This window comes from Elephas maximus, chromosome 11 (assembly GCF_024166365.1).
Source record: "Elephas maximus indicus isolate mEleMax1 chromosome 11, mEleMax1 primary haplotype, whole genome shotgun sequence".
NCBI classification, from domain to species: domain Eukaryota; kingdom Metazoa; phylum Chordata; class Mammalia; order Proboscidea; family Elephantidae; genus Elephas; species Elephas maximus.
This window is the reverse complement of record NC_064829.1, coordinates 77,882,995-77,909,636: the sequence shown is the minus strand read 5'-3', so window position 1 is coordinate 77,909,636 and position 26,642 is coordinate 77,882,995. Positions and strand designations below refer to the sequence as shown.

The following is a 26,642-nucleotide window of genomic DNA, read 5'->3' as shown; positions in this document are numbered from 1 at the left end:
AAATGAAATTCTTGCCAATTTTAATATTTCCTCTATTTGTCATGATATTGTTTATTGGTCCAGTTATGAGGATTTTCGCTTTTTTTATGTTGAGGTGTAATTCATACTTACTTCACCAGTAAGTGCTTCAAGTCCTCTTTGCTTTCAGCAAACATGGTTGTGTCATCAGCGTATTACAGGTTGTTAATAAGTCTCCCTCCAATCCTGATGCCACGGTCTTCATATAGCCTAACTCCCTTAATGGTTGAGTGCATTCATCTGTTCTCATAGAGTGTATTCTGGGATTCATGAACCTTTTGACACTGTGATCACAATTCATACATATGTCGACATGACTTATCCCCAAAATTCTGAAGTTGAACTTGCATCTAAACAAGACTTTAAAGCTAACAGACCCAGTTAATGGGAAATACAGAGGAGAGGGGACAGGTTGAACAAGCACCATGAGGAAGCAAACATACAGATTCGGAATTCGGGATGTTCTGTAGGATCACACACCTGGTTTATTCCACAACTCTGTAACATGAGGGAACAACAACAAAAAACTCTGGTAGTTGTGTGGGGAACAGTGTTGCTTTAGATTTAGGAGATGTGACTTACAAATATGATGTAAAGACTTCATTGGGTCCTGATTCCAATAAACAAACCGTGAGAGGCATTTCTGAGACAAAAGGGAAAATTTGAATTTATTGGTTATGAGCCCTGGTGATGTAGTGGTTAAAGTACTTGGCTGCTAATCAAAAGGCTGATGCCAAGAATTTATTGTTAATTATATTAGATGTGGTAATGACTTTATGATTATTTCTACTGGAGTATGACATTGTATAATACCTAGTATTTACTTTAAAATACTTGAGCAAAATTTTTTTTAAAAGACGGTGTATGGGGCTTTGTTATGCTGTTTTCTCTGCTTTTATAAATGTTTGTCTTGTTTTATAATAAAACATTTTAAACATAAATTCAAATATATGAAGAAAGTCAACCAAAATGTTAATATTTTCATAATTGAGAGTGATTTTTTATTTAAGAGTCCAAAACAACTAGGAAGTATTTTTTTTTTTTTTTTAGAAAAACATGCCATATTACAGGTAAATGTTATTGTAGAAATGAAAGCTGGGAAGAACCAAAGAATCCAAGATACAGGAGGTGTGTTGTGTGGACAGGGCAAGAGGGGAGTGTGTCCCAAGAAGAAGAAAGGAGGACTTTGATGACAGTTCCCTCGCTGAACACTTTTTCTAACAGGTTACACACGCGCATATGTACGCCTTTGTGAATTTGAGTAAGTGCATGCACTTGCTGTGTGTTAATACTAAAAACGCTTTTATTTTTTTTAAGATGATGAGTCCTTGAAAATGACTGTGGGACTTTCCATATTCTAAGTTCCTTTTGCAGTTGGATCTACAGAGCATTCCAGTGAATTTCATTGAATGGTTGAAATCTAGCAGTGCCTTTTAAGCAGTACACGTCTTTTATTCACAGTTGTTTTGCTGCAGATTAAGTTTTTCTCCAAGGCAGTTTGTGCTGTATTCTTTGCAGTGCTATGAAGGAAAATCCTCCAAAGATCCCCTGAAGAGAGTTGCGGCCCGTGCCTTGATGTCGCTCCTGGCTGTCAGCAGAAGGGCACAGAGACACGCTCTGAAAGGTGAGCTGCACGGCACAGCAGCTGTTCTGTGGCATGTTGTCAATTCGTGTATTCCTCTGCTTGGTCATTCTAATTTTCTCTGAACTCAAAATGTGAAGAATTTACAATATAATCTCAGTGTCACTTGAAAAAATAGATTTTCCATACAAAAGTTCGGTAAACAGGCATTACTTTTTAAAACTAAGAATATTATAGGTGTAGATTATTTTTTATTATGTAATGATTATAAAGAATCTATGCCTAAATATTGAAACAAACAAACAAAAAAACTCATAGCAACCCTATAGGACAGAGTAGAACTGCCCCATAGGGTTTCTAAGGCTATAAATCTTTATAGAAGCAGACTGCCACGTCTTTGTCCCATGAAGCAGCTCGTGGGTTTGAACTGCTGACCTTTTTGGTGAGCAGTCGAGTGCCTAAGCACTGCATCACCAGGGCCCCTTGCCTGAGTATTAAGAGAAGCTAAAAAAGTAATGCATTTCTTATTTCCACGATAATAACAAAATATTCATAAAAATATTGCATACATGTAAAAAACACAGTTTTGATGGTAAACAGTAGCATGAAATGATCTTATATTTTTACGTAAATTTCCTCCTTAGCATGCTGTAATTTCTCATGTGGACAACTGGGAACACAGGTCTTAGAGTTGAAAGTGAATCTCAGTTGTGATTTGCCGCTGAAACAAATTATGCATGCCTAAAACATAAATTTAGATTTTGGGACTGTCTTAGTTAGCATTTTGAAAATAAGTCAGCTTTAGCATGTTAGTTCTCTTCCAGTTTTTTTTTTTCTTTCCCTTCTGATTCTTTAATCTTTCACTGAAAATACTGAAGTGAAGTTGGTGAGAAATATTAAATACTGTCTGAATCTGATAGTTATTTGTCTTTTAACTATTTGGAAGTGGAATATCCTTTTGACTGTTACAGATTTTTGTCTTTCAGCTGATCTCATAGACAACTGCATAGAGCAGATGAAGCATATTCATGCACAACTGAACCTAGATTCCCTGAGGCCTGGGAAAGCAGCCTTGAAAAAAAAGGTAACTGTGAATTCTAACATTCTGCGATAAAGGAATGGAGGGAGGTACGTAGAGACCATCTCTCCAGTGCTCTCATGCTTTGTCAGTGACATCAACATTTGGTTGAAATGAGTGTCTGATTTAGAAGAAAGGTGCTGTCAGATAAAATAATGAGATTTCTACATTAGCAGATTTGGTGAGTTTTTTTTGGGGGGGGGTGGGTATTGATTTAATTCTCATTTGAATGGGAGTATTAGCTTTAAAACCTAAACCAAACTCTTTGTCTTCTAGTCGATTCCAACTCATAGTGACCCTATAGGACAGGGTAGAACTGCCTCATAGGGTTTACAAGGCTGTAAATCTTTACGGAAGCAGACTGCCACATCTTACTCCTGGGGAGCAGTTTGTGGGTATGAACCGCTAACCTTTCAGTTAGCCAAGTGTTTAACCACTGTGCCACCAGGGCTCCTTGGAATTTATTATCTATTTTTGTTATTATAAACATTTTGCAGTATCCACATGTATGTGATACTATACCATAAAAATTATTTTTATACTATAAAAAGAAACCATTTCCCCCAAAGGAAGCATTAGTTCAAGAGGAATGACATGTATGTTTTTGTTGTAGTTGCCATTGATTTGACTCTGACTCATGGCAGCCTTATGTATAACAGAACAAAATGTGCCCAGTCCTGTGCAATCTTCATGATCATTAGTGTGAGTCCATTGTTGGAGCTATTGTGTCAGTCCATTTCATCAAGGGTTTCCCTCGTTTTAACATATGCCAGACACTCTTCTAAGCATTTCGTGTTTATTATCTCATTGAAGCTTAAGACAACATTGTCACACAATTAGCAGTTGATGAAGCCAGTATATGCCTCACATCTGAGCAGTTGCAGAGGTGGTGTTCCTAATCTCTGTTTACCTGTTCCCATGACTTCTACGTGTCTCTTCTAGCGCTAAGTCTCTTGGACTTAGGTTCAAACTGCATGTTCATGTAAACTTGAAACAACTTACCTACCTACCGGTTGCCATTGAGTTGAACCCAACTCATGCCGACCCCATGTGTGTCAGAGTGAACTGTGCTCTTTAGGGTTTTTAATGGCTGATTTTTTATAAGTAGGTCATCAGGCATTTCTTCCAAGGTTCCTCTGGGTGGACTCAAACCTCCAACCTTGCAGTTAGCAGTGGAGTGCTTAACTGTGACACCAGGGCTCCTTTGGAGCAGAATAATCAGCACACGATCTGCTGAGCTTCACCAGATGTTACCGTGTCTGTACATCACATGTTCCAAGAGACAGTAGCTCTAAACCCTAAAACTAAATAACATGCTTATAGCACTTAAAATTGCCTTTGGGTGGTATCTCATCTAATTCCTACAATAATGTAATTGTTACAGGACTGATGAAACTGAGGCCTACAGATGTGGAGTGCAGTGCTTGCTCAATGCCATATAACAGTGAGTGGTAGAGCAGACTCCAGTTGAGGTCTCCCAACTCCAAGCCTAATGCCTTCCCCGCTACATTAACTGGCAATGTCCTTCCTGAGCTTTTGGGCTGCTATTTCAGCCAACAGTACTATAAGGTTTTTTGTGTTTTAGAATATAGTGAGGGAAAGATCTAATAAACTACGTGCTCAAGAAAGGCTCATTCCTTCAGAAGTATGTATTGAGCACCTTATTTAAAATTTTAATTGATGCAGTTACCAGATGCTTGTCGGTTTCTTTTCTTGTCCTTTTCCTTTTTCCTCTCTAGCCAGAGGCTCTTCACTTCATCACTGAGAAAGTCAGGCAACACTTGATGTGATTGAAAACCAGTCACACCTGCCTCACTCTGTTGAAACATGGAGTCTATTACATATCTCAGTTTCTTATGCTTGATGGAACAGAAATCGCTTTCTTTGTGGTGGTTGAGCTTCTTGAGATATGGTCATCTTTCAGAGATCGTTAGCTTGTCAGTCCCCTCAAAGTGATGGTGGTCAGGCATGATCAGAGTGCTGTTGCACTCTAATGTGACGCAAGGGGAGGGAAGCACCATATCTAAAAAGTGGATTGTACTATTATGCTCACGGTTTTCACTTTTTCTTTAAATAGGAGGATGGTTTTATTAAAGAGTTAAGCACTGCCATGCAGCTCCTAAGAAACTGTCTTTATCAAAATGAAGAATGTAAAGTAAGTAGAGTGGCTTCTTGAAATTGTGATAGCAGCACTGGTATTAAGCAATTTAATTACAGTATGAGATAATCTAGGATGGAAAATGGAGAACTCTCTGAATTTTATTTTTTTAAGATTCACAGTTGTTTGGTGCATAAACTCAGTGGTAATTCTGAGCAGTGGATGCATCTCAGCTCGCTGTCTTTCAGCGCCAAGTACATTCTTGCTTACCTCAATGTTTTCACCTCATCATCAAAACCTCGATAACAGGCAGCTCATGCAAACTCCAGCCTCGTTGTGTGCTGTGATGCCTGTCAGTTGTTTCTGTGCTAGGATGGAACAAATGGGTGTGTGTGTCTTAGAAGATGGGTTTTTGCAAAGGAGTTGTCAGAACAACTCTCCAAGAGAAAAATGAGATATCTGGATCCTAAGGAAAGAAGATGAGTATGTTCCCAGCTTCAGAGTAGAAAGTACTTCCTGCTCTTACCTGCTGTGGCCATATATACCTAGAGGAAGTGCTTTAGTTCTAATGCTGCAGATACCCAGTGACCCTTGATGCTTGGAAACCATTGAGATGTTTTGCGTTGTGAAGTATCGGTGCTGCAGTTTTGAAACATTCTGTGAGTACTGTTACACAGGATAGAATCTTTTGAGCACTTTGATTTGCTTTGTCTTTACTGATTCAGCACTGTTAAAGCAGTAGATTAACCGTTTAATAGAGAAGTACTGTGGAAGATGGGTAAGGCAAAGGTAAATTATAGAAGTTTCCCTTTGTTTTTTAAATGTCTTATCTTTTTTTGCTTTTACTTATGGTAGAACTGGACAGAAACATCTGGAAAATGAACATTTTGAACATGTATTCCTTAAGCTGTGTTTGTTCGAGACACGTAATCAAAAATTTACATTCCAAAAAAATTTATGGGAATTATTTATACATTTTATTAAAATTCCCAGTATATGAGCTTTTTTCTTAAAATAGAGGTGTCATTTACTAAATTTATGATTACTTTATTCTAATTAGTATCCTTGTGACTTAATATTTATCCATGATACCTTACTTAGGAAATACTCTAGAATATTTACCAGGTAAAATCTAACCTGGGACTGGTTGGAAACATAGTGCTCACATCTGTATCACGTTTATCATGTGGAAAAGTGCAGTCTCTCAATAATCAAAGCATTTCCACATTTTTCAAGTTTAATAAGGGATAAATCAAAAGAAGAATTTGGATTACTTTTAAGTATAGATACAATCTTATGGGGCGGCCTTTTTTTTTCTTTTCCAACTTAGCAGAGGTATATGACACACTCTTATTACTACTTGTTGATCATTATGGTAGTAATTTGCAGAGTTACCCATCCCCACCCAACCCTGATGTGTATATTTGTGTAACATTTAATGGGTTTCATACTGGAATGATCACTGGCGGCCATGAGGTAAATAGATTGGACAGCTGGCAAGGGTAGAGGTAGAGGCTGATGAGACCTTAACTTGGGCAGTTAGATAGGGGAGGGGAGTGGGGAGTGCATTTTTAGTATTGAGGAGAGAAGAGAAATGTAGAGTGACTTCCGGGTCTAGCTCGTTTACCAATGCAGAAGTACATGCTAGAGCAAAGTGCAGTCGTGGAAGATCAGGATGGTCTGGCTTGCGATGCCAGTGTAAGGGGGCTTTGAAGCCTCCTGGTGGGAAATACCTTGTCGTCGGTAGATGATGAGGCTGTGGGGTTCTGAGGAGAGACAGAGGCTAGGAATTGTAGGAATTATCAGTGTATTAAATGGTGTTTGAAGCCATGACTATAGTTGAAATCTTCCGTGAGAATATATAGTGAAAGGCTAGGTCATATCCTTGGGAAATATAAGTATGTAAGAGAAGGCAGAAAACAGCTAAGAAGGGAATCTTGGAGAAGGAGATTGGAAATGACCAGGAAGAGTGGCAGCATGGAAATAAAGAGACCTGTGACAAATAGGTCACATGTCATAATACCTGAGAGTTTTGAAAACTACCAAGGTAGGAATGGTCAGAGTGGAATTAATCAGGATAGGAAAGAAATTGGAATGAGTTGAAGATTAAATGAGAGATGGAGAAATGACGACTAGAGGCTTGATCATGACAAAAGCAGCATTAGTAATTTAGGAGATACAGCTTTTAAGGAAGTTGGTTTGCGTGTTTGTTTCTCCTAATATGTAAACTACTTGAAACAGAGAAATGAGCAAATCAGGGATTAGCATTGATGAGAAAGGAAAGAAGTAATTGATGGAGAGAGATTGCTGAGAAGGCAGGTGGGGCTGTGTTTCAGAACACAGATGGATGTGTTCATCTCCCAACAAGAAGAGTAACACCAGATTCCTCATTGACAGGCAGAAAGGAAGGATGAATGAATGAAATAAGCTACATGGATAGAATAGAGAAGGAGTTCTTAACAAATTGCGTCCGTTTTCTCTGTGAAGTAGTAGTCAAGGTCATCGCTACAAAAGTAGGAGCCATGTTCCAGGCTTACGGAGAGTGGTGAACCTTGGGAATGACACGGGGAATAACTTCAGAACTTGTGAAAAGTAGTGCAACATTGGCAATAACTTCCTCCCCCGTGACCTCATTTTGCTATTTGATGCTACATAAAATTGAGTAGGGTGTGTATATATGTGTGTGCATAAAAATGTGATGTTTTGAGTCTGTGTGTTACCTAGTAATTCCTGTTCATTTGAAAAATACATTGCTGCATTTACTACAGCTATATTTTATCCATACTGTTACCCAGTAGTAGTTGATCTAGTAGTAATAAGGGCTATGAGTGACTTAAGAATTTCATTGATTTAAGATACTTTTACTGAATTTTGCTATATTCAAAAACAGTAACAACTTCGGGTAGATGTGTGTATGTGAGTGTGTGCTGCCTCTGTGTAGTGTATATATATCTGAGTTGATCAGAATGTCTGCTTCACCAGGAAAACCCCTATTTTGACCATATCAGAGCATTGATGAGAGTGTATTCAGTGTTGTGAGATATCCCTTCCCTGCCTAACTTAAATGTTACAGAAGCTGCTTTCTGTATTTTCCACATAACTTGCATGTCCTGAAGGGACTTCTGAGCCTGCTGGGCTCTTGGTCAGCGTAGCCGTTTGTGGTACCCAGGGAGCCTGGGGCAAGGTCCGGAATCCACTGCAAGGATACTGACAAAAGCACGGGACTCAGCAAAGTTCAATTCGGTCTTTGTTTTCATCAGTTGGCAGCGATTTTTTAAGAATTTGATTTAACTTTTATGTTTTCAGATATTCAGACTAATGCTGTCATTATTTCTTTTCCACAACAGGAGGCAGCTCTCGAGGCTCATCTTGTCCCTGTCTTGCACTCTCTCTGGCCTTGGCTTTTGATGGATGATTCACTGATGCAAATTGCCCTGCAGTTACTTTGCGTCTATACTGCAAATTACCCAAATGGTAAATATAGTACTGCCTGTACGATAATATGTTAGAACACTAATTTTATATGGTGTTATTAAGGTGGGCTTGAAAACCTAATGTGTATTTTGAAGTGTTTCTTCTATCTTTTGAGGTATGTTGTTCAAAGGCAAGCTTTCCTGTAAGTATTATAAGCGTGGACAGATATTTTAATGTGTGTTTGTCCAGATGGACCCCTGGTGATGCAGTGGTTAAGTGTTCGGCTGCTAACCAAAAAGGTTGCCAGTTTGAATCCACCAGCAGGTTTCCTTGGAAACCCTATGAGGCAGTTCTCCTAAGTCCTGTAGGGTCACTGTGAGTCGGCACTGACTTGATGGTGGTGGGTTTGGATTTTGTTGAGATGAGAGAGTCGTTAGACAGCACAGGGACTAGAGAGCAGGAAGCCAGCCAGATTATCCAGTAGTGGGAAATTGAGTTTAATACAAAAATTGAGAAGGTACAAATTATGATATAATACCTTGAACACCAGGTAAAGTTAAAAACTTTCATAAGTTCCAGTGCAGGAGACTGGTATAATGAAAGTTCTAGATATAGTTGGTCTGGTGATACTTGATATCCTTGGGACTGCTCTTTGATTCATTCATTCAACAGATATTTTATTGAGAGGCTACTATGGGCCAGGCATTGTTGGAGGCCGTGGAAAAGAGGAACGGTGTTGTTAAGACCCTGAGGCAGGGATAAGCTTAGTGTGTTTAAGAAACAGAAGACAGATCACAGTGAGCTGTGGTGAAAATGGTATGAAATGAGAGAGGAGGAGCACAGATCATGCAGGGCCTCAGGACCATGGGAAGGCATTTGAATTTTTACTTGAGCAGGACAGGAAGCCACTGGAGGTGTAAGCTAGGGAGTAGCATGGTGTGACTTGTCTTTGAAGAAGATCACTCTGGCTGGTGTGTGGAGAATAATGGATCATTAGGGGCAAGAGTGGAAGCAGGGCAACCAGTTTGGAACAACACATAGTGGCAGCTTGGGCTAGAGTGGTAGCAGGGGAGACTGAGAGACATGGATAGGTTTGGGATCTGGTGCACAGGTAGAGCTAAGAGAACTTGCCGATGGAATGTGGGAAGGAACCCAGGTATCCAGGATGATCCTCCGTTGGAGCAATGAGCCGCAGTGTATAGTGGTGCCATTTACTAAAATGGGAAAGGTTTTTGGAGTAGCAGGTTTGACTTAGGAAAGAAATGGAAATCAAGAGTTCTGTTTTGGTCATGTTAAGTTTGAGATGTCTTTATACATCCATATGGAAAACCAAGTTGGAGGTAAATTCAGAGGAGAGGTAAGATGGAAGATAATAGATGTTGGGAGTTTTATTAATTATCGTTGCATTACAAATTACTCCAATGGTTTGCAGCTGTAAACAGCAAAGCTCTCTATTTCACAGTTTTCTGTGTGTGAGGAATATGGAGCAGCTTAGCTGGGTGGCTCTGGCTTGGTCTGTTATGAGGCTGCAGCTAAGGTGCCAGCTGGGGCTGCAGTCATCTGAAGCCTTGGCAGAGGCTAGAGGGTCCACTTCCAAGGTCACTAATGTGGCTGCTGGCAGGAGGCCTCCTTTTCCCGAGACCAAGCGATCCAAGAGTAAGTGAGCCTACAGCAGAAGTTGCAGTCTGTTATGGCATAATCTTGGAAGTGACATCCTGTCACTTTTGTTATATTTGATTGGTCACACAGACCAACCCTGGTACGGTGGGGGAGGGGACCGTTATAGGTGTGAATACCAAGAGTTGGGGCCGTGGAGCCACCTCGGAGGTCCTTATAGATTGTAGGTAAAGTCATGGGGCCTTTGAGATCATCCAGGAGAGTATGTGCACAGGGAGGAGGGGGAACCCCATGACCCAGCCCTGGGCACATCAGCCTTTGGAGTTGAGTACAAGATGAAGAGAAGGAGCAACCAGTTGGGTAGGATGCAGAGTCACAAAAAGCCAGAGAAGGGAATGAGCTGTGCCAAATGAAAACTCTAATAAAATGAGGATAGAAAGCAATGACTACTGGAATTGCTAACAGTGATGTTCTCAGTGACCTTAAGAGCAATTTTATGCTACACTGGGGACTGAAGCCTAATTGGTGTGGGTTGAGAAGAGGTGGTGAAAAACTGGACATAGCTTTTCCGGATGTTCTCCTCCTATAGGCAGCAGAGAAATTGAACAATAGCAAGAGGTGAATGTGGAGTCAGGGGAGGGCTTTGTTTATTTTAAAGATGGATGTTTTTAAGATGCGTTTACTAACCCACGGGATTGGGATAAAGAGATTCAGGAGAGTATGGGCAATTGCAAGAGCGAAGTCTGAGTACATGAGAAGGCATGGGATCCCACGTCAGGTTGAGGGGCTCGGCTGGTAAGAACAGGGACACTCCTGCTGCTGTTACAGGAGGATAAGATACATACTGTTACAGCATGGATACATTAAGGTCAATTGGTAGATTTGATGTGAAAGAGGAGAGAGTTCCCACCTGAATGCTTCTGTTTCTTAGTTATTATTGAAAGAGGACTGACAAAGAGAGAGCAAAGATGGAGTGGAAGGACTAGAGAAGGGACAAGAAGGTGCAAATTCTGTTTTAGAGGAGAGGAAGCAGACAGGCAAGGGAAGTGAAGTCAGATCACTGGCAGTATTAAGTACCCATTTAAAACTGAAGCCAAAAAATCAAACCCATTGCTGTCCAGTCAGTTCTGACTCATAACGACAGATGACTATTGGACAGAGTTAAAATGCCCCATAGGGTTTTCTTGGCTGGAATCTTTACGGAAGCAGACTGCCACATCTTCCTCCCTCGGAGTGGCTGATGAGTTCAAACTGCTGACCTGTCATTAGCAGCTGAGTGCTTAACGACTGTGCCACCAGGGTTCCTATTTAAAACTTCGGGTCATAAATTTAAGGTTTGGCTAGTTAACCACAGTTATGTACTTTCTTCTGGTAACATTCAGCTGCTTAGCAACTGGGCCTGTGGTGGTGGTAGCTCACTCGTGGGAGTTGTCCACCACAGTCTCAGGCTTCACTCTGAGGTTATCCATTTCTACGGCCTACACAGGCTGTCGTCAACCAGCACCCTCAGCATAACTGGACATGCACACCTTTGAACCTGGAGCTTCCATTGTGGGGCATGCTGCCTACCAAGGACTGTCCCTGCTTTCATTCTGCTGCTGCTAACTCCCTGCCCCTCACTTCTCATAGTTTGTCTTCCGGCTAGCATCTCCTACGGTGTGACCCAGCACAACACAGCTTGTCTTTGTAGGTGTGCATCTGAATAATGTTCTCCTTTCCCCTGCCCTTCACGCCTTAATTTTGAGCTGGAGAGATAGGGAGGAAACAAGAACCAGTCAGAAAATACTGAGCAAAAGAAATGTCTACTTCAATACAAATCTTTTGAAACTATAATCTGTGTTACCTTTATGATTAAAACTGATGTAAATATTAGACTATTGTTAGGATACTAAATTGAGGACAAAACTTTGTGTTTACCTGGCTTGTTTCCAGGCAAAACTATACCATTTTGTGACAGTTAATGAAACATAGGTATTTGGGTACTGCTTTAAAGTTACTGTATTTTTTTAAAATTTGTGTTTACTCACCTTTCATGAGCTTATTTTGTGGAATGTTCTGGATTTGATATTATACTTGAGTTGCTTCCTCACCTGAATTTCAAAATTTTAATTGTACTTCAGGTTTAATGTTCAGTCTTACAGACTGAACATTAAAATGTATCTGTAATAAATCTCATATGGATGCATAATTTACTGAAAGAAACACTAGACTCTGAAAAACCAGGAGACCCCATTGTGGGCTCTTGCTCCGTGTGAATAGTGGACCTTGACATTTGACTTTTCTGAGTGTTATATCTTCATCTACCAAATATGGTCACTAGTATTTGTCGTGTCCCCTCCCAGCACCACCACCTCCATCCCAGGGTTAATGTGTTCCCTTCTTCTCTTCTGTAAAAGGAAGACATTGGACTAAGCTCCCTTCCGTTTCTATCGTCTGTTCTTCGTTACCCGTGCCTTTACGTAGATGTCTCCTTGGACCAGGTGCCGTGGGCTCAGTTCCCACTCACGGCCGCCCTGTGTGTGTCCGCTCCATGTGTGCCTGCTCCCTGTGTGCCTGCTCCCTGTGTGTCTGCTCCGTGTGTGTCCGCTCTGGGTGTGTCCGCTCCGTGTGTGTCAGCGTGGAGCTATCACCCGTAGGGGTTCAGTGGCTGAGTGTTCAGGGAGGAAATCACCAGGCCTTTCCTCTGAAGCACCTCAGGGTAGACTCTAACTCCGGTCTTCCGGGTAGCAGCTGAGCACACTAACCATTTGCACCACCTGGGGACTCCAGATGCCTTCTTACAGAACAGTTAAACAACTTATTATGTTTCTTTTATTTTTATATACCTGGTGTTTTAAAATGTCCTTTTGAGATGGTTAGACCCTTCATGAGGACAGTGAGTTTGTTAGGCTGAATGTGGACATCAGCACTGGCCTGCAGGCTGGTTCGCTATTCACAGGTTTATCGCCAAGACATGTGATTGACGGTGTGCTGTACCACTTAGTGTTTTAAGAAACTGTGCTGTGAAGCTGAGAAGACATTGTGACAGGCTGTTGTTTGTTCAGGTTGCAGTTCTCTTTGTTGGTCCAGTTATGGACAGTATCCTGTTCAACCTGCATGTAGAGGGGCTGCCAGCAGCTCCCTGATGCTGTGCATTATGAAGTTGGCATCACAGATGCCTCTGGAGAACAGTGCTGTTCAGCAGACGGTATTCATGTTCCTCTCCAACCTCGCCTTGTCTCATGACTGCAAAGGGGTCATTCAGAAGGTAAGCGCTGAGCTCTCCTCCCTGTTGTAAGAAGGTGCACAGAAAAACACACCACCTTCCATTGAAGGACACTTGTGGGAAGTCTAGGTTAATTTCTTGTGGCTTCCAGACATTTTATTTTAAAGGGTTGTAAAAGGATTAAGAGGCCCGCTTTGTTTAAAGCCCGTTGATGATACATGAAAAAGGACAGATGCTAGATTATGAAGATCATAACATTTCCTTTTAGTTTATCTTCTTAGCTTTGGGATTGTGTTTTATTGCTCACAAAAACGAGAATTTTAGAAAGACAGCTGTCTTACATTTATTTGTGAACATAAAAGTAATACGTTTGCTCTTTAAACAGACCAAATTGAGTAGCAACAATTTCAGTTCACTTTATGTTGGCAAAATGGTTTATGGAATCAAAGCCCCTCTTCCCCCCTTTAACTGCTTTGTGACATAATAGGCATTCATTCTTTTCTGAGTCCTTTGGGACTCCAGTGTCGAAATTTGACTGCTTATCACTGATTTTAACTCAGGGTAGTTTAAAAGGGATCAGATGAGTTAAACATATTCTAGTACTAGTTGTCAGTTAGAGTCTCTATTTAGATGTGTATCAACAAAATTCCTAATTGAGAAAATTCCTTAAAGCTTGAATATGAGCATATGATATATGACCTGCTATAACAGCACTGGATTTTTTAATGAACACATGGTAATTTGAAGGCTTCTATTTCTGTTACATGAAGGCCAAGATAAGTTACTAAGAGTTGATAGCATTCATCCTTTTTCTCTACTGTATCATCTCCCCCCACCTCCCCTGAAAGAAACTTTGAGTGCAATCACCAAATAAATAAGACCAGTCTTACTAAGGAGACGTTGTTTCAGTAGAGTATTGGAACCAGCTCATATTGGTTCATTAGGGTCGTCATTAAATCTTCAGAAATTTTGAAAGCCAGTTCACATGATGTTAGTATCTTGAAATCAGCTATAATAGGCGTATCCACACCATGGGAATTGACAAGTGTGCAAATCAGGGAACCCCACCTCTACCGAAGCCCGTTGTTAGACATGTACCAGCACGCGGCTGGGTATTTCCTTTCACTTCCCAAATGAGAAGTCACATTGAACTGGATGTATGTGATTACCACCCTTCAAAACTAGAGATCCGTATTGTGTAAGGGCAGATGGCTGGTGCTTCCCACCTTGTCTCCCTCATAGAGCACAGTGGTAAGAGCTGAAGTTCATCGTGGGTCTGGTATGTGACTTTGAGCTGGAGGCTTATGCTCTTTAAGCCTCAGTTCCTTCATTTTAAAAATAATTAAGCTGAACAAAAGGATCTCAATTATGATTCTGGTGCTATACTTGAGAATATTTTCATGTGAGTGTTATCAGACTCAATTCTCAGAGGCTGACCAATCAAGTCGTTTTCCTCTGCTCTAATTAGGAAACTCCTGAGACTTCTTATGTTGCATTTAGTTATAATTAGCTCTCGGCTACTTACAGTTCTAGCACTCCATTACTCATCTGTAGGCACTAGAAAATGCAGTGAACACTACTGCACAACTAAGGTGCCAAAATGCCTAGTTTCTCTCTACCATGGCCCATTACTACACGTTCTACCTTTCTGAGAATGTCTTTAGGCCCCCAAGAAGGAGGTTCGTCAGCAACCCATTCCATGTTAAAACACTGCAAATATTTTATCTCTGGGCCAGCCCCAAGTCTCTAATATTGATCGTGGTGTCTAGCTGAATGGAAAAGGCAAGAGGTGGATTTTAAGAAAGCATTAATTTAGGCTGAGAGATGAGTGTTAGTAACAGCAAGTGCATTTCAAAAGTGGGCATGTAGTTTTACAGTTCACTTATCGCTTGGGTAATGTTGCTACCGTGTCTCTAGCTCATTTCATTCTTCTACTCAGAGTTCTGTGACATAAAAGTATGAAGTTCGTTTTATACATTCAAGCCAACATCTTGATTTAGGTCCAGGAGAAGCCAAGAAATAAGCAACAGTAGATTATTAAACAGAGAGAGATGAGATGTTCTGGGCAACTATGAAAGTTAAGTGATCACATTTTTGCACGCTGATCAAGCTAAAATTGCCAGTTGACTGTGGTTCCCATACTGCCTTGGGCTACGTGACATAGTACTTTTATACTTTATTTGTCTGCATATAGATGATTCTACACCATGATTTATTGCCTTTCATATAGTTATGGATTTGGTGGGGTTTTGTGGAAGAGGTTTTATTTGGAGGTTGTAATGAGTCCTACAGTTCAGGTAATAGAGCTTTCTCATCTGTAAGTTTAATAAAATGACATGTAGCCAAGAGAAATTACTATCTGTAATGATAATTACTGGTGTAAAGTGGACATATGCTGTATCTACACCTTCTTCTTTTTTTTTTTTAACACACTTGTAGCCGTAATGATTCAAAATATCCTCACCGCTACCAGGCTTAGTAACTAGTATCTAAGACATTGGTTTGGGTTTGTTTCTTTTTTTTCTGTTAGGATAGTCTTTTGCTATACTTTAAAAAAAAATTTTTATTGTTCTTTAGGTGAAAATTTACAGCTCAAGTTAACTTCTCATTAAAAAACGCATGCATATACTGTTCTGTGACATTGGTTGCGTTCCCCATGGTATGACACCACGCTCCCCCTTTCCACCCCGGGTTCCCTGTGTCCGTTCGTCTGGATAGTTTTCAGTGAGTAGCGAAATTGCCAAAAGGCAGACAGAAAGCGAACACTCAAGAGGCCGGAAATAACCCCCAATCTGAATTATCAATCTCGGATAATTAAGAGTTGATTGTATTTTATTTCATCCATCATCAGAAAAGAATTGGTAAGGACTAAAATTTGAGCACTGTTGTATTCTCCTTACCTTTTTTATTTTTACCTGAAAATTATATAGATGGAGTATTTGGAGGGTATTAGGAAGGAGAAATTAAAATTCGAAAAAGGAATGCCAGAATGCTAGTTAATTGGTCACTCAGGGAATAGGGAAATAATGAAAAGACTCAAGAATAACGTAATATTTTCTCTGTTCACCCACAGAGCAACTTCTTACAGAACTTTCTGTCTCTAACATTGCCAAAAGGAGGAAATAAACATCTCAGTAACCTGACCGTTCTGTGGTTGAAGTTACTCCTGAACATATCGTTTGGGGAAGATGGGCAACAGATGATCCTGAGACTCGAAGGCTGTTTGGACTTACTCACGGAGATGAGCAAGTACAAGCACAAGAGCAGTCCCTACATACCTCTCCTTATCTTTCACAATATTTGCTTCGGTCCTGCTAATAAGCCTAAGATACTGGCTAACGGTAAGAGTCCCATTGTACATGACACACGCACATACGTGTATATATACGTACGTTTAGACATGGAGTTATTTATGGACTATTCCATTCAGATAGAAACACTGGAAGTGATTGTATTATAATTTGCTGGGGTGTGTTAGGCCCTACCTGTGCTCCAGGCGCTGTGGAAGGCAGGGCATGGGGATGAGTCACAGGTGGCCCCCGCCTGCCAGGAGCTACCGAGTCTGCTGGGGTTAACAAACCATGTTGTCTGGGACAGACACACTGTACACAGGAGGCAGCGAGGGAATGGGAGCATCAGGCATGTAGACTGCATATAGGGCCTTCCGGTCCTCCTGCCTCACCTGCTCTTCCTCCAGCTCCCCATCTCCTGCTCCAGGTCTCTGAGCAAGTGCTGCCATCTCAGTGAAGCCTTTGAAGACCAGCCTGTCAAAATGGCAGCACCACACTTCTCCTGCCTCCCTCTCCCCTCCTCCTGTCTCCTTCCCCAACTTTATTTTCTCCAAAGCAGTATCACCATCTGATGAACTTTGTGTTTTACATGTTTATTTATTGCTAGTCTTCCTGCACTAGAACATAAGCTCTATAGGGTGAGGAATTTTTGTCTGTTCCTTTCGTGCTGTATCTGTAGTATCTGGGACTATTGCCTGTCACATCATAAGCATCTGGTGACTGAGAGAGGGAGCGAGCACCGAGCAGGCAGGGGGGCTCAGGATCCAGGGCTAAGTTCGACAGGAGCCTTGCTGAGGCTTCATTCTCTGAGACCCAGCGTGGGTGGATGTGGGGGGGGGGGTGGGGGTGGTGAGGACTTAGAAAAATTGTGAAGAAGAAAAACAGAAATCAAAAGATCTATGTCTGCAGCCATATTTCTATCAGGAATGTGTGACTTCCATAGGGAAGGACTTTTATAAGGAGGTGTACTGGGTTATAGTGAAAAAAAAAAAGAGACAGCTCCAGACCCCACCTGCCTGGTCTAGAATGCCAGCCCCTACATGCTCATTCCATGTCACCTGGGGCAACTTCACTTCTCTGGGCATTCGTGGATTAGATGGGAGTCAGTTTATGAATATACATAAAGTGCCTTTGCACTGTTTTCTGGTACATGGGAGATGCTCAAGATATATATTCTTTTCCCTCCATTTTTCACTTAATTTTTTCTCAGAGGTTTTTTTCTGTGAACCATGGAGCTTTCAAGGTGGGTGGAGGTCGTGCTGCATCACACTGTGCTGTTTCTGTTTTTCTGATAATAACGACTGAATTGCTAGAAATGTATGGACAGATTCGTAAGGTTCGGTCAGCTCTAGCTTACCTACAATACCATGTATCTCACCCTGCTCCCCCCGGCCCTGTGCTGGCACCACGCCCTCAGCCACTGGCGGAGGGGGGTCCATCGTAGTTTTGTTACCATCCTCACACTGTATCTGTTAGCAACTGCACATTTGTCACATGAGGTGATAAGAGTCCCTGCCTTAAGGGGCATGAGATACATGTGAGAAGTATCTGTTACCGCTCCTGGTATAAAGTAGGTACTCGGTAGTACCCTTTGTTATTCACCTTTCTCAATTTTTTTCTTTGAGGACTACTTCCTGCATTTTTATTATTGAGAGAGTTGGAAAAGGTTAGGCTTTTAGGGAACTGAGGGAAAAGATACTATTTTCCACTTCTAGATCCCTCTGGGTTCATTTTTAGCATTTCCTTGTAGTCAGTACTTCGCTCCCTCCTTCATTAACTTGAAATGATGGATAAACTTTGGGCGAGACAGAGCCTCCCCAGCACCCTCAGACTGAGAGCAGTGGGCATTTGAGGCAGGCACAGGAGGAGAGACAGCAGTCACAGAACTGTGTGGATCTGGGAAGACATGGTCTCAGGCTTGGCTCCCCTATCCCTGGGTTCAGAGAGGCAGCCTCGGCAGAGCCAGCCGGCCTCACAGTCTACCAGGGAGGCCAAGCGGCTTTGATCGTAGAGCCCAGACGTCTGGTTCAGATGGTCCGGAGTGGAGTGTACTTGACCTTGTTGTTAAAAATAGATCCAGAGAGCCTCCTGTTTCTTGTCAGGTCATGTCAGGTGATGTTTTCTCTAAAAACAAGAAAAACATGCTAGATAAAACTTACTGAAATCCACCTTAAAAAGAATCAAAGAACTGAAAAGACAGTGGGAAACTTCCAGGCTTTGCCTTTGCCCAGAGAGGGAGGAAGTCTATAGAATGCTCTTTTGCCCCCAAGGACATCTGCCAATATTCTATGTTTGTGCTTTTGTTCAGGAGTCCCAAGGGGCCAGGAGTCAGGAGTATAGACTCTCCCAAGGCAGGAGACCTTAGGGAGTCCTGCCCATGTTGGGCAGGAACCCCAAAGACCTGTCCTTTTGGGATGAGGAAGAATCAGAATAAAATTTGTCCTCCGGTCCTCATCCAAGAGACCATGAAGAAAATTAAAAAAAAAAAAGATCTGTGAGAAAGGGCACCACAGACTGACCACCATGAGGCTCTGCACCCTGATATATATAGCATGTGTAGCCTCCGGGGACCATGAACTGGGTGTGTCCCTGATTGGTGGCACCTCTGGGTACCTCACAGAGCAAACTGCCTTTCTGATGAAGGCCACTCTCATACTAGGCCTCAGGGAACTGCCACAAATGATTTTTCAAAGCTCACAGTGAAAGATAGCCATGCGCATTAGGAAACAAGGCAAGGTGTGAGAACCAGCAGGGGAAAAATGGCTAGACGTCATGTACTGGAATTATAAGATGCAGATTTAATACCGTATTAATTGTACTGTATCTAGATGCCTAGGTAAGGAGTCCCTGGGTGGTACAAATCATTAAGTGCTCAGTGACCAACCAGAGGTGCCTTGGAAGAAAGGCCTAGTGATCTATTTCCAAAAGGTCACAGCCTTGAAAACTCTGTGGTGCACAGTTCTGCTCTGCAACACGTGGGGTCACCATGAGTTGAAAGGTACTCAGTGGCAACTGTTTGTTTTTTTTTTTTAAATGGTTGGACTATATACCGGTAAACCAGACACAGACTCTGCCCTTAAACTACTTACAGTTTAATTCGGTGCATCCCAGTGAGTCTGGTGGGGAGGGGTTAATGTACACAGAGAGAGCCCAAGAATATGTTTGTCTCACCCTGAAGAACACACTTTTTTTTTGCCTTTTTCTTATTATTTATTTATTTTTTTTGTTGTGCTTTAGGTGAAAGTTGACGGTTCAAGTTAGTTTCTCATACAAAGATTTATACACATGTTGTTAAGTGACCCTAGTTGCTATCCCTGTAATGTGACAGCACACTCCTCCTTTCCACGCTGAATTTCTCATCCATTCAGCCGGCTCGTATTCCTTTCTGCCCTCTCATCTCACCTCTGGACAGGAACTGCCCATTTAGATTTGTGTATCTACTTGAACTAAGAAGCACACCCTTCACATGTATCATTGTATTCTTTTTAAAAAATAAAAACCTATTGCCGTCGAGTGGATTCCAATTCATAGTGACCCTGTAGGACAGAGTAGAACTGCCGTATAGGGTATCCAAGGAGTGCCTGGAGAATTCAAACTGCCAACTTTTTGATTTAGCAGCCATAGTTCGTAGCCACTACGCCACCATGGTTTCCTTATGTCTTATAGTCCAGTCGAATCTTTGAAGAGTTGGCTTCGGGAATGGTTTTAGCTCTGGGTTAACAGAGAATTTGGAGGCCATGACTTCTGGGGTTCCTGTAGTCTCAGTCAGACCATTAAGTCTGGTCTTTTTACTAGAATTTGACTTCTGCACCCCACTGCTCTCCTACTCCCTAAGGAGTTCTCCATTATGTCCCCTGTCAGGGCGGTCATTGGTTGTAGCTGGGTACCATCTAGTTCTTCTCGTCTCAGGATGATGTAGTCTCAGGTTCACGTGGCCCTTTCTGTCTCTTGGGCTCATAATTACCTTGTATCATTGGTATTCTTCATTCTTCTTTGCTCCAGGTGGTTTGGGACCAATTGATGCATCTTAGATGGCTGCTCACTAGCTTTTAAGACCCCAGATGCCACTCACCAAAGTGGGATGCAGAACATTTTCTTAATAAACTTTGTTATGCCAGTTGACCTAGATGTCCCCTGAAACCCTGGTCCCCAGACCTCCGCCTATGGTACTCTGTCCCTCAAAGTATTTGGTTGTGTTTAGGAAATTTATTAGCTTTTGGTTTAGTCCAGTTGTATTGACTTCTCCTGTATTGTGTGCTGTCCTTTCCTTCACCTAAGATAATTCTTGTGTGGTATGTAGTTAGTGAATTCCCCTCTCCTTCCCTCCCCACCCTTGTAACCATCAAAGAATGTTTTCTTCTGTGTTTAAACCTTTTTTTGAATTCTTATAATAGTAGTCTTATACAATATTTGTCCTTTAGAAAGCAACACGTTTTTTAAATCACCTATTTTAGAGGAAAAATAATTTGATGCAATTTAATCATATATGAAAATAAGTAATAAAATAGGTTCAAATATTGTTCTGAAACTTAAAACACCAGATGACAGCCTGACAACTTGTGTGGGACCCTACACCCCTGGATCTTCTCTTACAACGAGTGGGCTGGTGCAGATAATTTCTGAGTCTTCATTTCATACTCTGGCTAGCTTTGCAAAAGGGGGTGTATCCTGTGTGTTATATTCTCTGACACGAGGAAAAATCGTCTAAAAATGTTCAGTCCTATTTAAAAAGGCTTAATTCGTGGCATTTCTTGTCTTACAGAGCAGCCCATGCTATTGATATGTTTGTATACTATATCAGGAGAGTAGACCTATCTTTCTGCATACCAGAATGTGAGCTGTGATTGAATAACTCATTAATATACTGTACTGTGTGATTGCTGATTTCTGCACTATTGTCTTTAGATGGAATGTGCCAGTGTTGAATTAGGATTAAATAATTCAGCAGCTGCTATTTCCCTGATGGTTCTGTGCCTGTCAGTTTAAGGTTTTCCTCCCATGTGCCACATGGTATAAAAGCCTGTTTTTTATCCATAGTCTGATCATACCAACTTTATGTGAATTCTGTCTGATGGGAAAAGAGGGGCTAACTGACTAGTCCAAAATAATACAATGACTAAACAATTTTTAATGTGTTTGTCATTAGAAAAAGTCATCACTGTGCTAGCTGCCTGTCTGGAAAGTGAGAATCAAAATGCTCAGAGAATTGGAGCTGCTGCGCTTTGGGCTCTGAGTCACAACTATCAGAAGGTCAGTTTTTAAACTTGCGGGCAAACCAGCTAAGGCTCTTGTGATGTATCCAAGGATGTGGGAGGAATGTCAGGAAAAGAAAAGATATGAAGCCAGAGACCCGCATAGCCTCTGTGCTTTCATGCAATTAGTGGACTGTGAATCAAAGCTTTTTCATTTAATCATTTCAACTTGATGTCTAGTTCAAAATAGTACTTCTCTTTTAAGTGAGTTTTCCCATTAGTTTAAATTGATTTGCCATACAGTTGCAAGGTTAGTCTATAGTATAGATTGTTACTTCTAAAAAAAAGTATAAAGGAAAAATGCATCTTCAAATAAAACCTAATAACAAAATACTATTCAATTATCTGATGCCCCTTTCTCTACTAAACATTATCCCTGAGTTTGATAATCAGCTAAGTTCTAGTAAGACTGCCTCACAGGGGCAGCTCAGAGAAACGGCTGGCGGAGTAGGAGACTGCCTGATCTTGCTTTCGCCTTGGCTCTTCAGTTTTATCGCAGACACCTCACTCTTGCACAGCTGAGAGACAAGCAGGCCCCTGAACATGCATGTGATGAAATAGTAGCCAAACGATACAGTCAGGATAGACAACGATTGTGGAATGGTGCTACTCTAAGCTGGCCGTCCCTGGTCTGTGCCCACACTGGCTGCAGCCCTAGCCCAGGAGGACAGAGGCTGCTGCTGTCATTTGCCACTTTGTGTCCTTGGGCCTTAGTACAGCATGCACTACTTTGTGGTCTCAGTAAATATTTGCTGACTGACTGGTAGTGTTCAATATGCTGTTGTGGTGGTGGTGTACTGTCAAGTCAGTTCTGACTCATAGCAACCCCATGTGACAGAGTACAACTGCCCCATAGGGTTTTCGAGGCTGTAATCTTTATGGGAGCAAATCTCTGGGTCTTTTCTCCCAAGGAGCGGAGCGGCTGCTGGGTTCAAACCATTGACCTTTTGGTTAGCAGCTGAGCACTTAACTATTGCCCCTCCAGGGGTTCCTAGTGTTTGATATACTTGATCTGAAGTCTAAGGCATGAAGGAATATGAAACACTGAAAATAACTGAGGTTGATTGGTTTAAAATAGAAAACTGAGATTGGGGAGAGAGAATAAAAGGGTAGGGAACAAAGTGGAACGGTAGTGAGAGAAATCGAGTCAGATGAGGAAGGAGGTGTGCTAGACTTCAGGTAAGCAGAGAGATGGACACAGTAGGATGCACCAGTAGATTATTCTCTAGCTGCATTGTCATGTTTTCTAATGTCCCTTTTAATACTGTGCCAGCAATGGGCAGAATTAGGATTGTGCTGCCTTGATCTTTCACACGTGCGCATGCATCTAGTTAATAGATTACTCTGTGTTACCTCTAGGCAAAAGCAACTTTGAAAAATCCATCAATAAAAAGAAGAGTGGATGAAGCATATTCCTTAGCAAAGAAAAGTAAGTTTCATTATTAAAAAGATTTGATTAAATTTGGAAGCTAAGAGAATTCTCTGATTACTGAAACATCTGCACAGGCCACAGCGAAATGATAGTTTTTTGCACCGGTGTGTTTCCTGGGGCTTTTTTTGTTGTGGCATTGTAAAATGTGCAGATACTTGGTCCACGCTGCTCATTATAGCAGTTTTTAAATAACAAAATGCTCTCATAAGTGAAGGTTTGAGGTACAGTAGTTTCCTAAAACGTGTCTGTGATCTTTCTCCGGTTTTTTTTTTCTTGGCTAACCTTCCTTTGCCGGTGGTGACCACTGTACTAAAGTGTGTTCTTAGGTGATAAGAACTCAGCCCAATTAGAATTGACCTTGAACAGAAAGCTTTGATGTAATATCAGGCAGTTGAATCACAGTCTTCCAAGAATAGATTCCATTACCCTTGTATCCACTCAGCTGTGTGATCAGATTGTGATACAAGATAGGGGTTTTCTTTTTAAAGAAAGGCGACACCAGTTTTCAATGGGCGTTATTCTTTTTTAAATGCTAAGCCAGGAATCTGAACTGTGTCTTTGCTGAACTGCAATAGGTTGTTTGGTCTTTTTTTTTAATAATCTGACTTTTTAAAGAATGGACTTTGTTTCTAAAATTGTGAGCATGAGTTTCTAGGAATAGTGAATAATTGAGTTACATTAGAGTTTATGATTTAGGAGGAATGGTACATAAAAGGAGCCCTGGTGGCACTGTAGTTAAGAGCTGGGCTGCTAACCAAAAGGCCTGCAGTTTGAATCTACCAGTTTCTCTTTGGAAACCCTACAGGGCAATTCTACTCTGTCCTGTAGGGTCGGTATGAGTTGGAATTGACTCAGCAACAACAGGTTTGCTTTTTGGTTTTTGGTACATAAAAAGAGTTGTTGTTAGCTGCCAAGTCGATTCCCAACTCATGATATCCCTATGCACGATGGAATAAAACGCTGCCCGGTCCTACACTATCCCTCTGATCAGTGCGACTCAGACTCTTGGCTCCAGAGGGTTTTTCAGAGGCTGATTTTTTGGAATTGCCAGGCCTTTCTTCCTAGTCCATCTTAGTCTGGAAACTCTGCTAAAACCTATTCAACATCATAGCAACACACTGACAGATGGGCAGTGGCTGCATGTGAGGTGCTCTGTCCAGGAGTTGAATCTGGGTCTCCAGCATAGAAGGCAAGTTTTCATTTAGGACTATAGTTAATGGTGTCCACCATGGATGTATATTGTTTTTGTTTATGCCACTTGAGAAAACTAGTAATTATAAAAACATAAATCCTGTAACCTAATTTTTTTAAATGTAAAATATTCTTAAAATGTTTAGTACATTAAGAAGATAAATGGAACTTTAAATGATATATAAATCTATTCATATATGTTTGTATGTGCATCTACTCCTAAGTAGCACTAAGTTTAATAAACTGGTATTTCCACGCTCTTGTTTTTCTGTCTCAGCTTTCTCAGACTCAGAAGAAAGCTCTCTCAATGCCTATTACTTGCAATGTCTTGAAAACCTTGTGCAGCTGCTCAGCTCCTCCTGAGCACCAGGAGAGGCTCACCCTGACAGTGACAGTTACCTGGCGGAGAGCAGCACTGGAGCAGGTGTGTGCAGCAGCGGCTACCTGAAGACTGGCTAAGTCTCTGCAAGGTGCTGATGTCCTCAGTTCCCCGTGAGAAGTAGGACGGGGACATCTCAAACTCCGTCCATTCAGCAGCTCTCCATAAGTAAGAGCAGCTGACAAAGAGATGATGGAAAAAGAGGCACAGAACATTCCTGGGACATACATATTTTTACCTTTTTCTATGCAATTTGCTTTGTAAAAATCCTATTTAACAGCTATTTAATAAAACAAAATATTTTTGGAACTGAAAATTGACTAATAATTGCTGTTTGCAGATTTTTATTGGTCTCATGAATATAAAATTTAAGAATGGAAAAAGCATTGTGTTCTCGTTTCCTTTTTTTATTTTAATTTTTACATGAAATTTGGCTCTTATCTGTTAGTACAAATCTTTTTTTTCAAGCCTTTATATCTTCCAGAGCATACACGTGGGTGAAGGAATATATGTATGTAAGCATGTACAGTTTTGTGAGTAGCTTCTTTATGCAGTCTTTAATTGTATTAACTTCTTTCAATATGATTTGTAAATTAGATGTATTTTATAATTTTTACCTTTTCACTTCTGGAATGCCATACAGTAAAGAATAGTATGATTTCTGGTCATATAGGCCTAGATTCAAATTCTTGGTTGGCTCAAAACATGGAGAGCAAGTAGAAAAATATTGCAGGAGCAAATCAATATAATTGTTCAAGCTCTGAGAGGATGCCATTACATAACCCTTAACTAACATGTAGTTTTGAATTTGGTGTTTAAATCAAAATCAAGTAATATTACTTTCCTCTGTTTTTCCAAAACTTTTGAAGAGAAAAAAGAAAGCTGAAATATATTTATATACAATTATATGTATGCATGTATATATATACATACCAGTGTGCACACTAATTATTTAGGAAAAAGTTTTCTAATTGAATTATGATTAACAAGAAAAAAAAAAAAAACATTTTTTTAAGTGCTGTTAACATGCCTGACCCAAACTGTGGTCTTTTCAGTTGCCTCATATGCATACAAAATCTAGACAACAAAAAAGAAGACAAAAGAATTGATGCACTCCAATTATGGTATTGGTTAAGGATATTGAATATACTGTGGACTGCTAGAAGGACAAATAAATCAGTTGTAGAAGAAATACAACCAGAATGCTCCTTAGAAGAAAGGATTGTGAGACTTTGGCTCACTTACTTTGGACACACTATCAGAAAAGGCCAACCCTTAGGAAAGGATATCATGTCTGGTAAAGTACAGGGTCAGCAAAAACAAGAGAAACCCTCAGTGAGGTGGATTGACAACATAACTACAACAGTGGACTCAAACATACCAACAATCATGAAGATGGCAAGGACCAGACATTTTGTTCTCTTGTACATGAGGTTGCCATGAGTTGGAGCCAACGAGACAGCAACCAACATGTTATTTAAGCTAGGTGTATAAAGACAAGATATGTGTTAAATACTGAAATAGAAGCAGGTATGTTTGTAGTGTCTAAAAGTTACTGATAGAAGATCTGAAAAATAAATCTAGGAAGCTCAGAAGTTTCCGAGTAGCCCAACTTCATTTGATGAAATGGACCTGCCAGTATTCTGGAAAATTTGCCAATACCAATTGCAGGAATCTTAGGAATTCTTTCTTTTCTCCTGGTTGCTTACGTTTTATGCCATTTTCTTTGTATTGCATTGTTAACTCTCACTGATGAATAAATGAGATGAATTACTTTATGACATTCACTTAAAAGATCTATGTCCCAGGCACAAGTCTCAGACCTTTTATTTATTTCTCCTAAGATATTACTAGTAGTCCTGGTGGTTCAGTGGCTAAGTGCATGGTGGGTTTGAATCCACCAACTTCTCAGAAGGAGAAAGATGTGGCAGTCTGCTTCTGTAAAGATTATGGCCTTGGAAACCCTGTGGGGCAGTTCTACTCTGTCCGATAGCATCCCTGTGAGTTAGAATTGACTCAGTGGCAATGGGTTTGGTTTTTGGTCTTAAGATACTACTGGTATCCCTGTGTTAGAAGTGAATAAACA

General features: G+C 40.9%; 1 protein-coding gene across 5 annotated transcripts in view; it reads left to right on the top strand.

Moving 5' to 3' along the window:
* RTTN (rotatin) overlaps positions 1–24,935 on the top strand; it is a 206,373-nt gene extending 181,438 nt beyond the window's left edge. For 2 of the 5 annotated variants that reach the window (XM_049899908.1, XM_049899912.1), the window contains 9 exons: positions 1,537–1,642; positions 2,572–2,684; positions 4,756–4,833; positions 8,124–8,250; positions 12,852–13,054; positions 16,086–16,353; positions 21,449–21,552; positions 22,914–22,983; positions 24,455–24,935. In XM_049899908.1, coding sequence (XP_049755865.1) covers positions 1,537–1,642; positions 2,572–2,684; positions 4,756–4,833; positions 8,124–8,250; positions 12,852–13,054; positions 16,086–16,353; positions 21,449–21,552; positions 22,914–22,983; positions 24,455–24,540 — 1,155 coding nt within the window. In that variant the 3' untranslated portion in view covers positions 24,541–24,935. Of the gene's footprint in view, positions 1–1,068; positions 1,279–1,536; positions 1,643–2,571; positions 2,685–4,755; positions 4,834–8,123; positions 8,251–12,851; positions 13,055–16,085; positions 16,354–21,448; positions 21,553–22,913; positions 22,984–24,454 lie in introns of those variants that run through there. The other 3 variants (XM_049899909.1, XM_049899910.1, XM_049899911.1) reach the window with 3 other exon arrangements.
* The last annotated feature ends 1,707 nt before the right edge of the window (positions 24,936–26,642 follow it).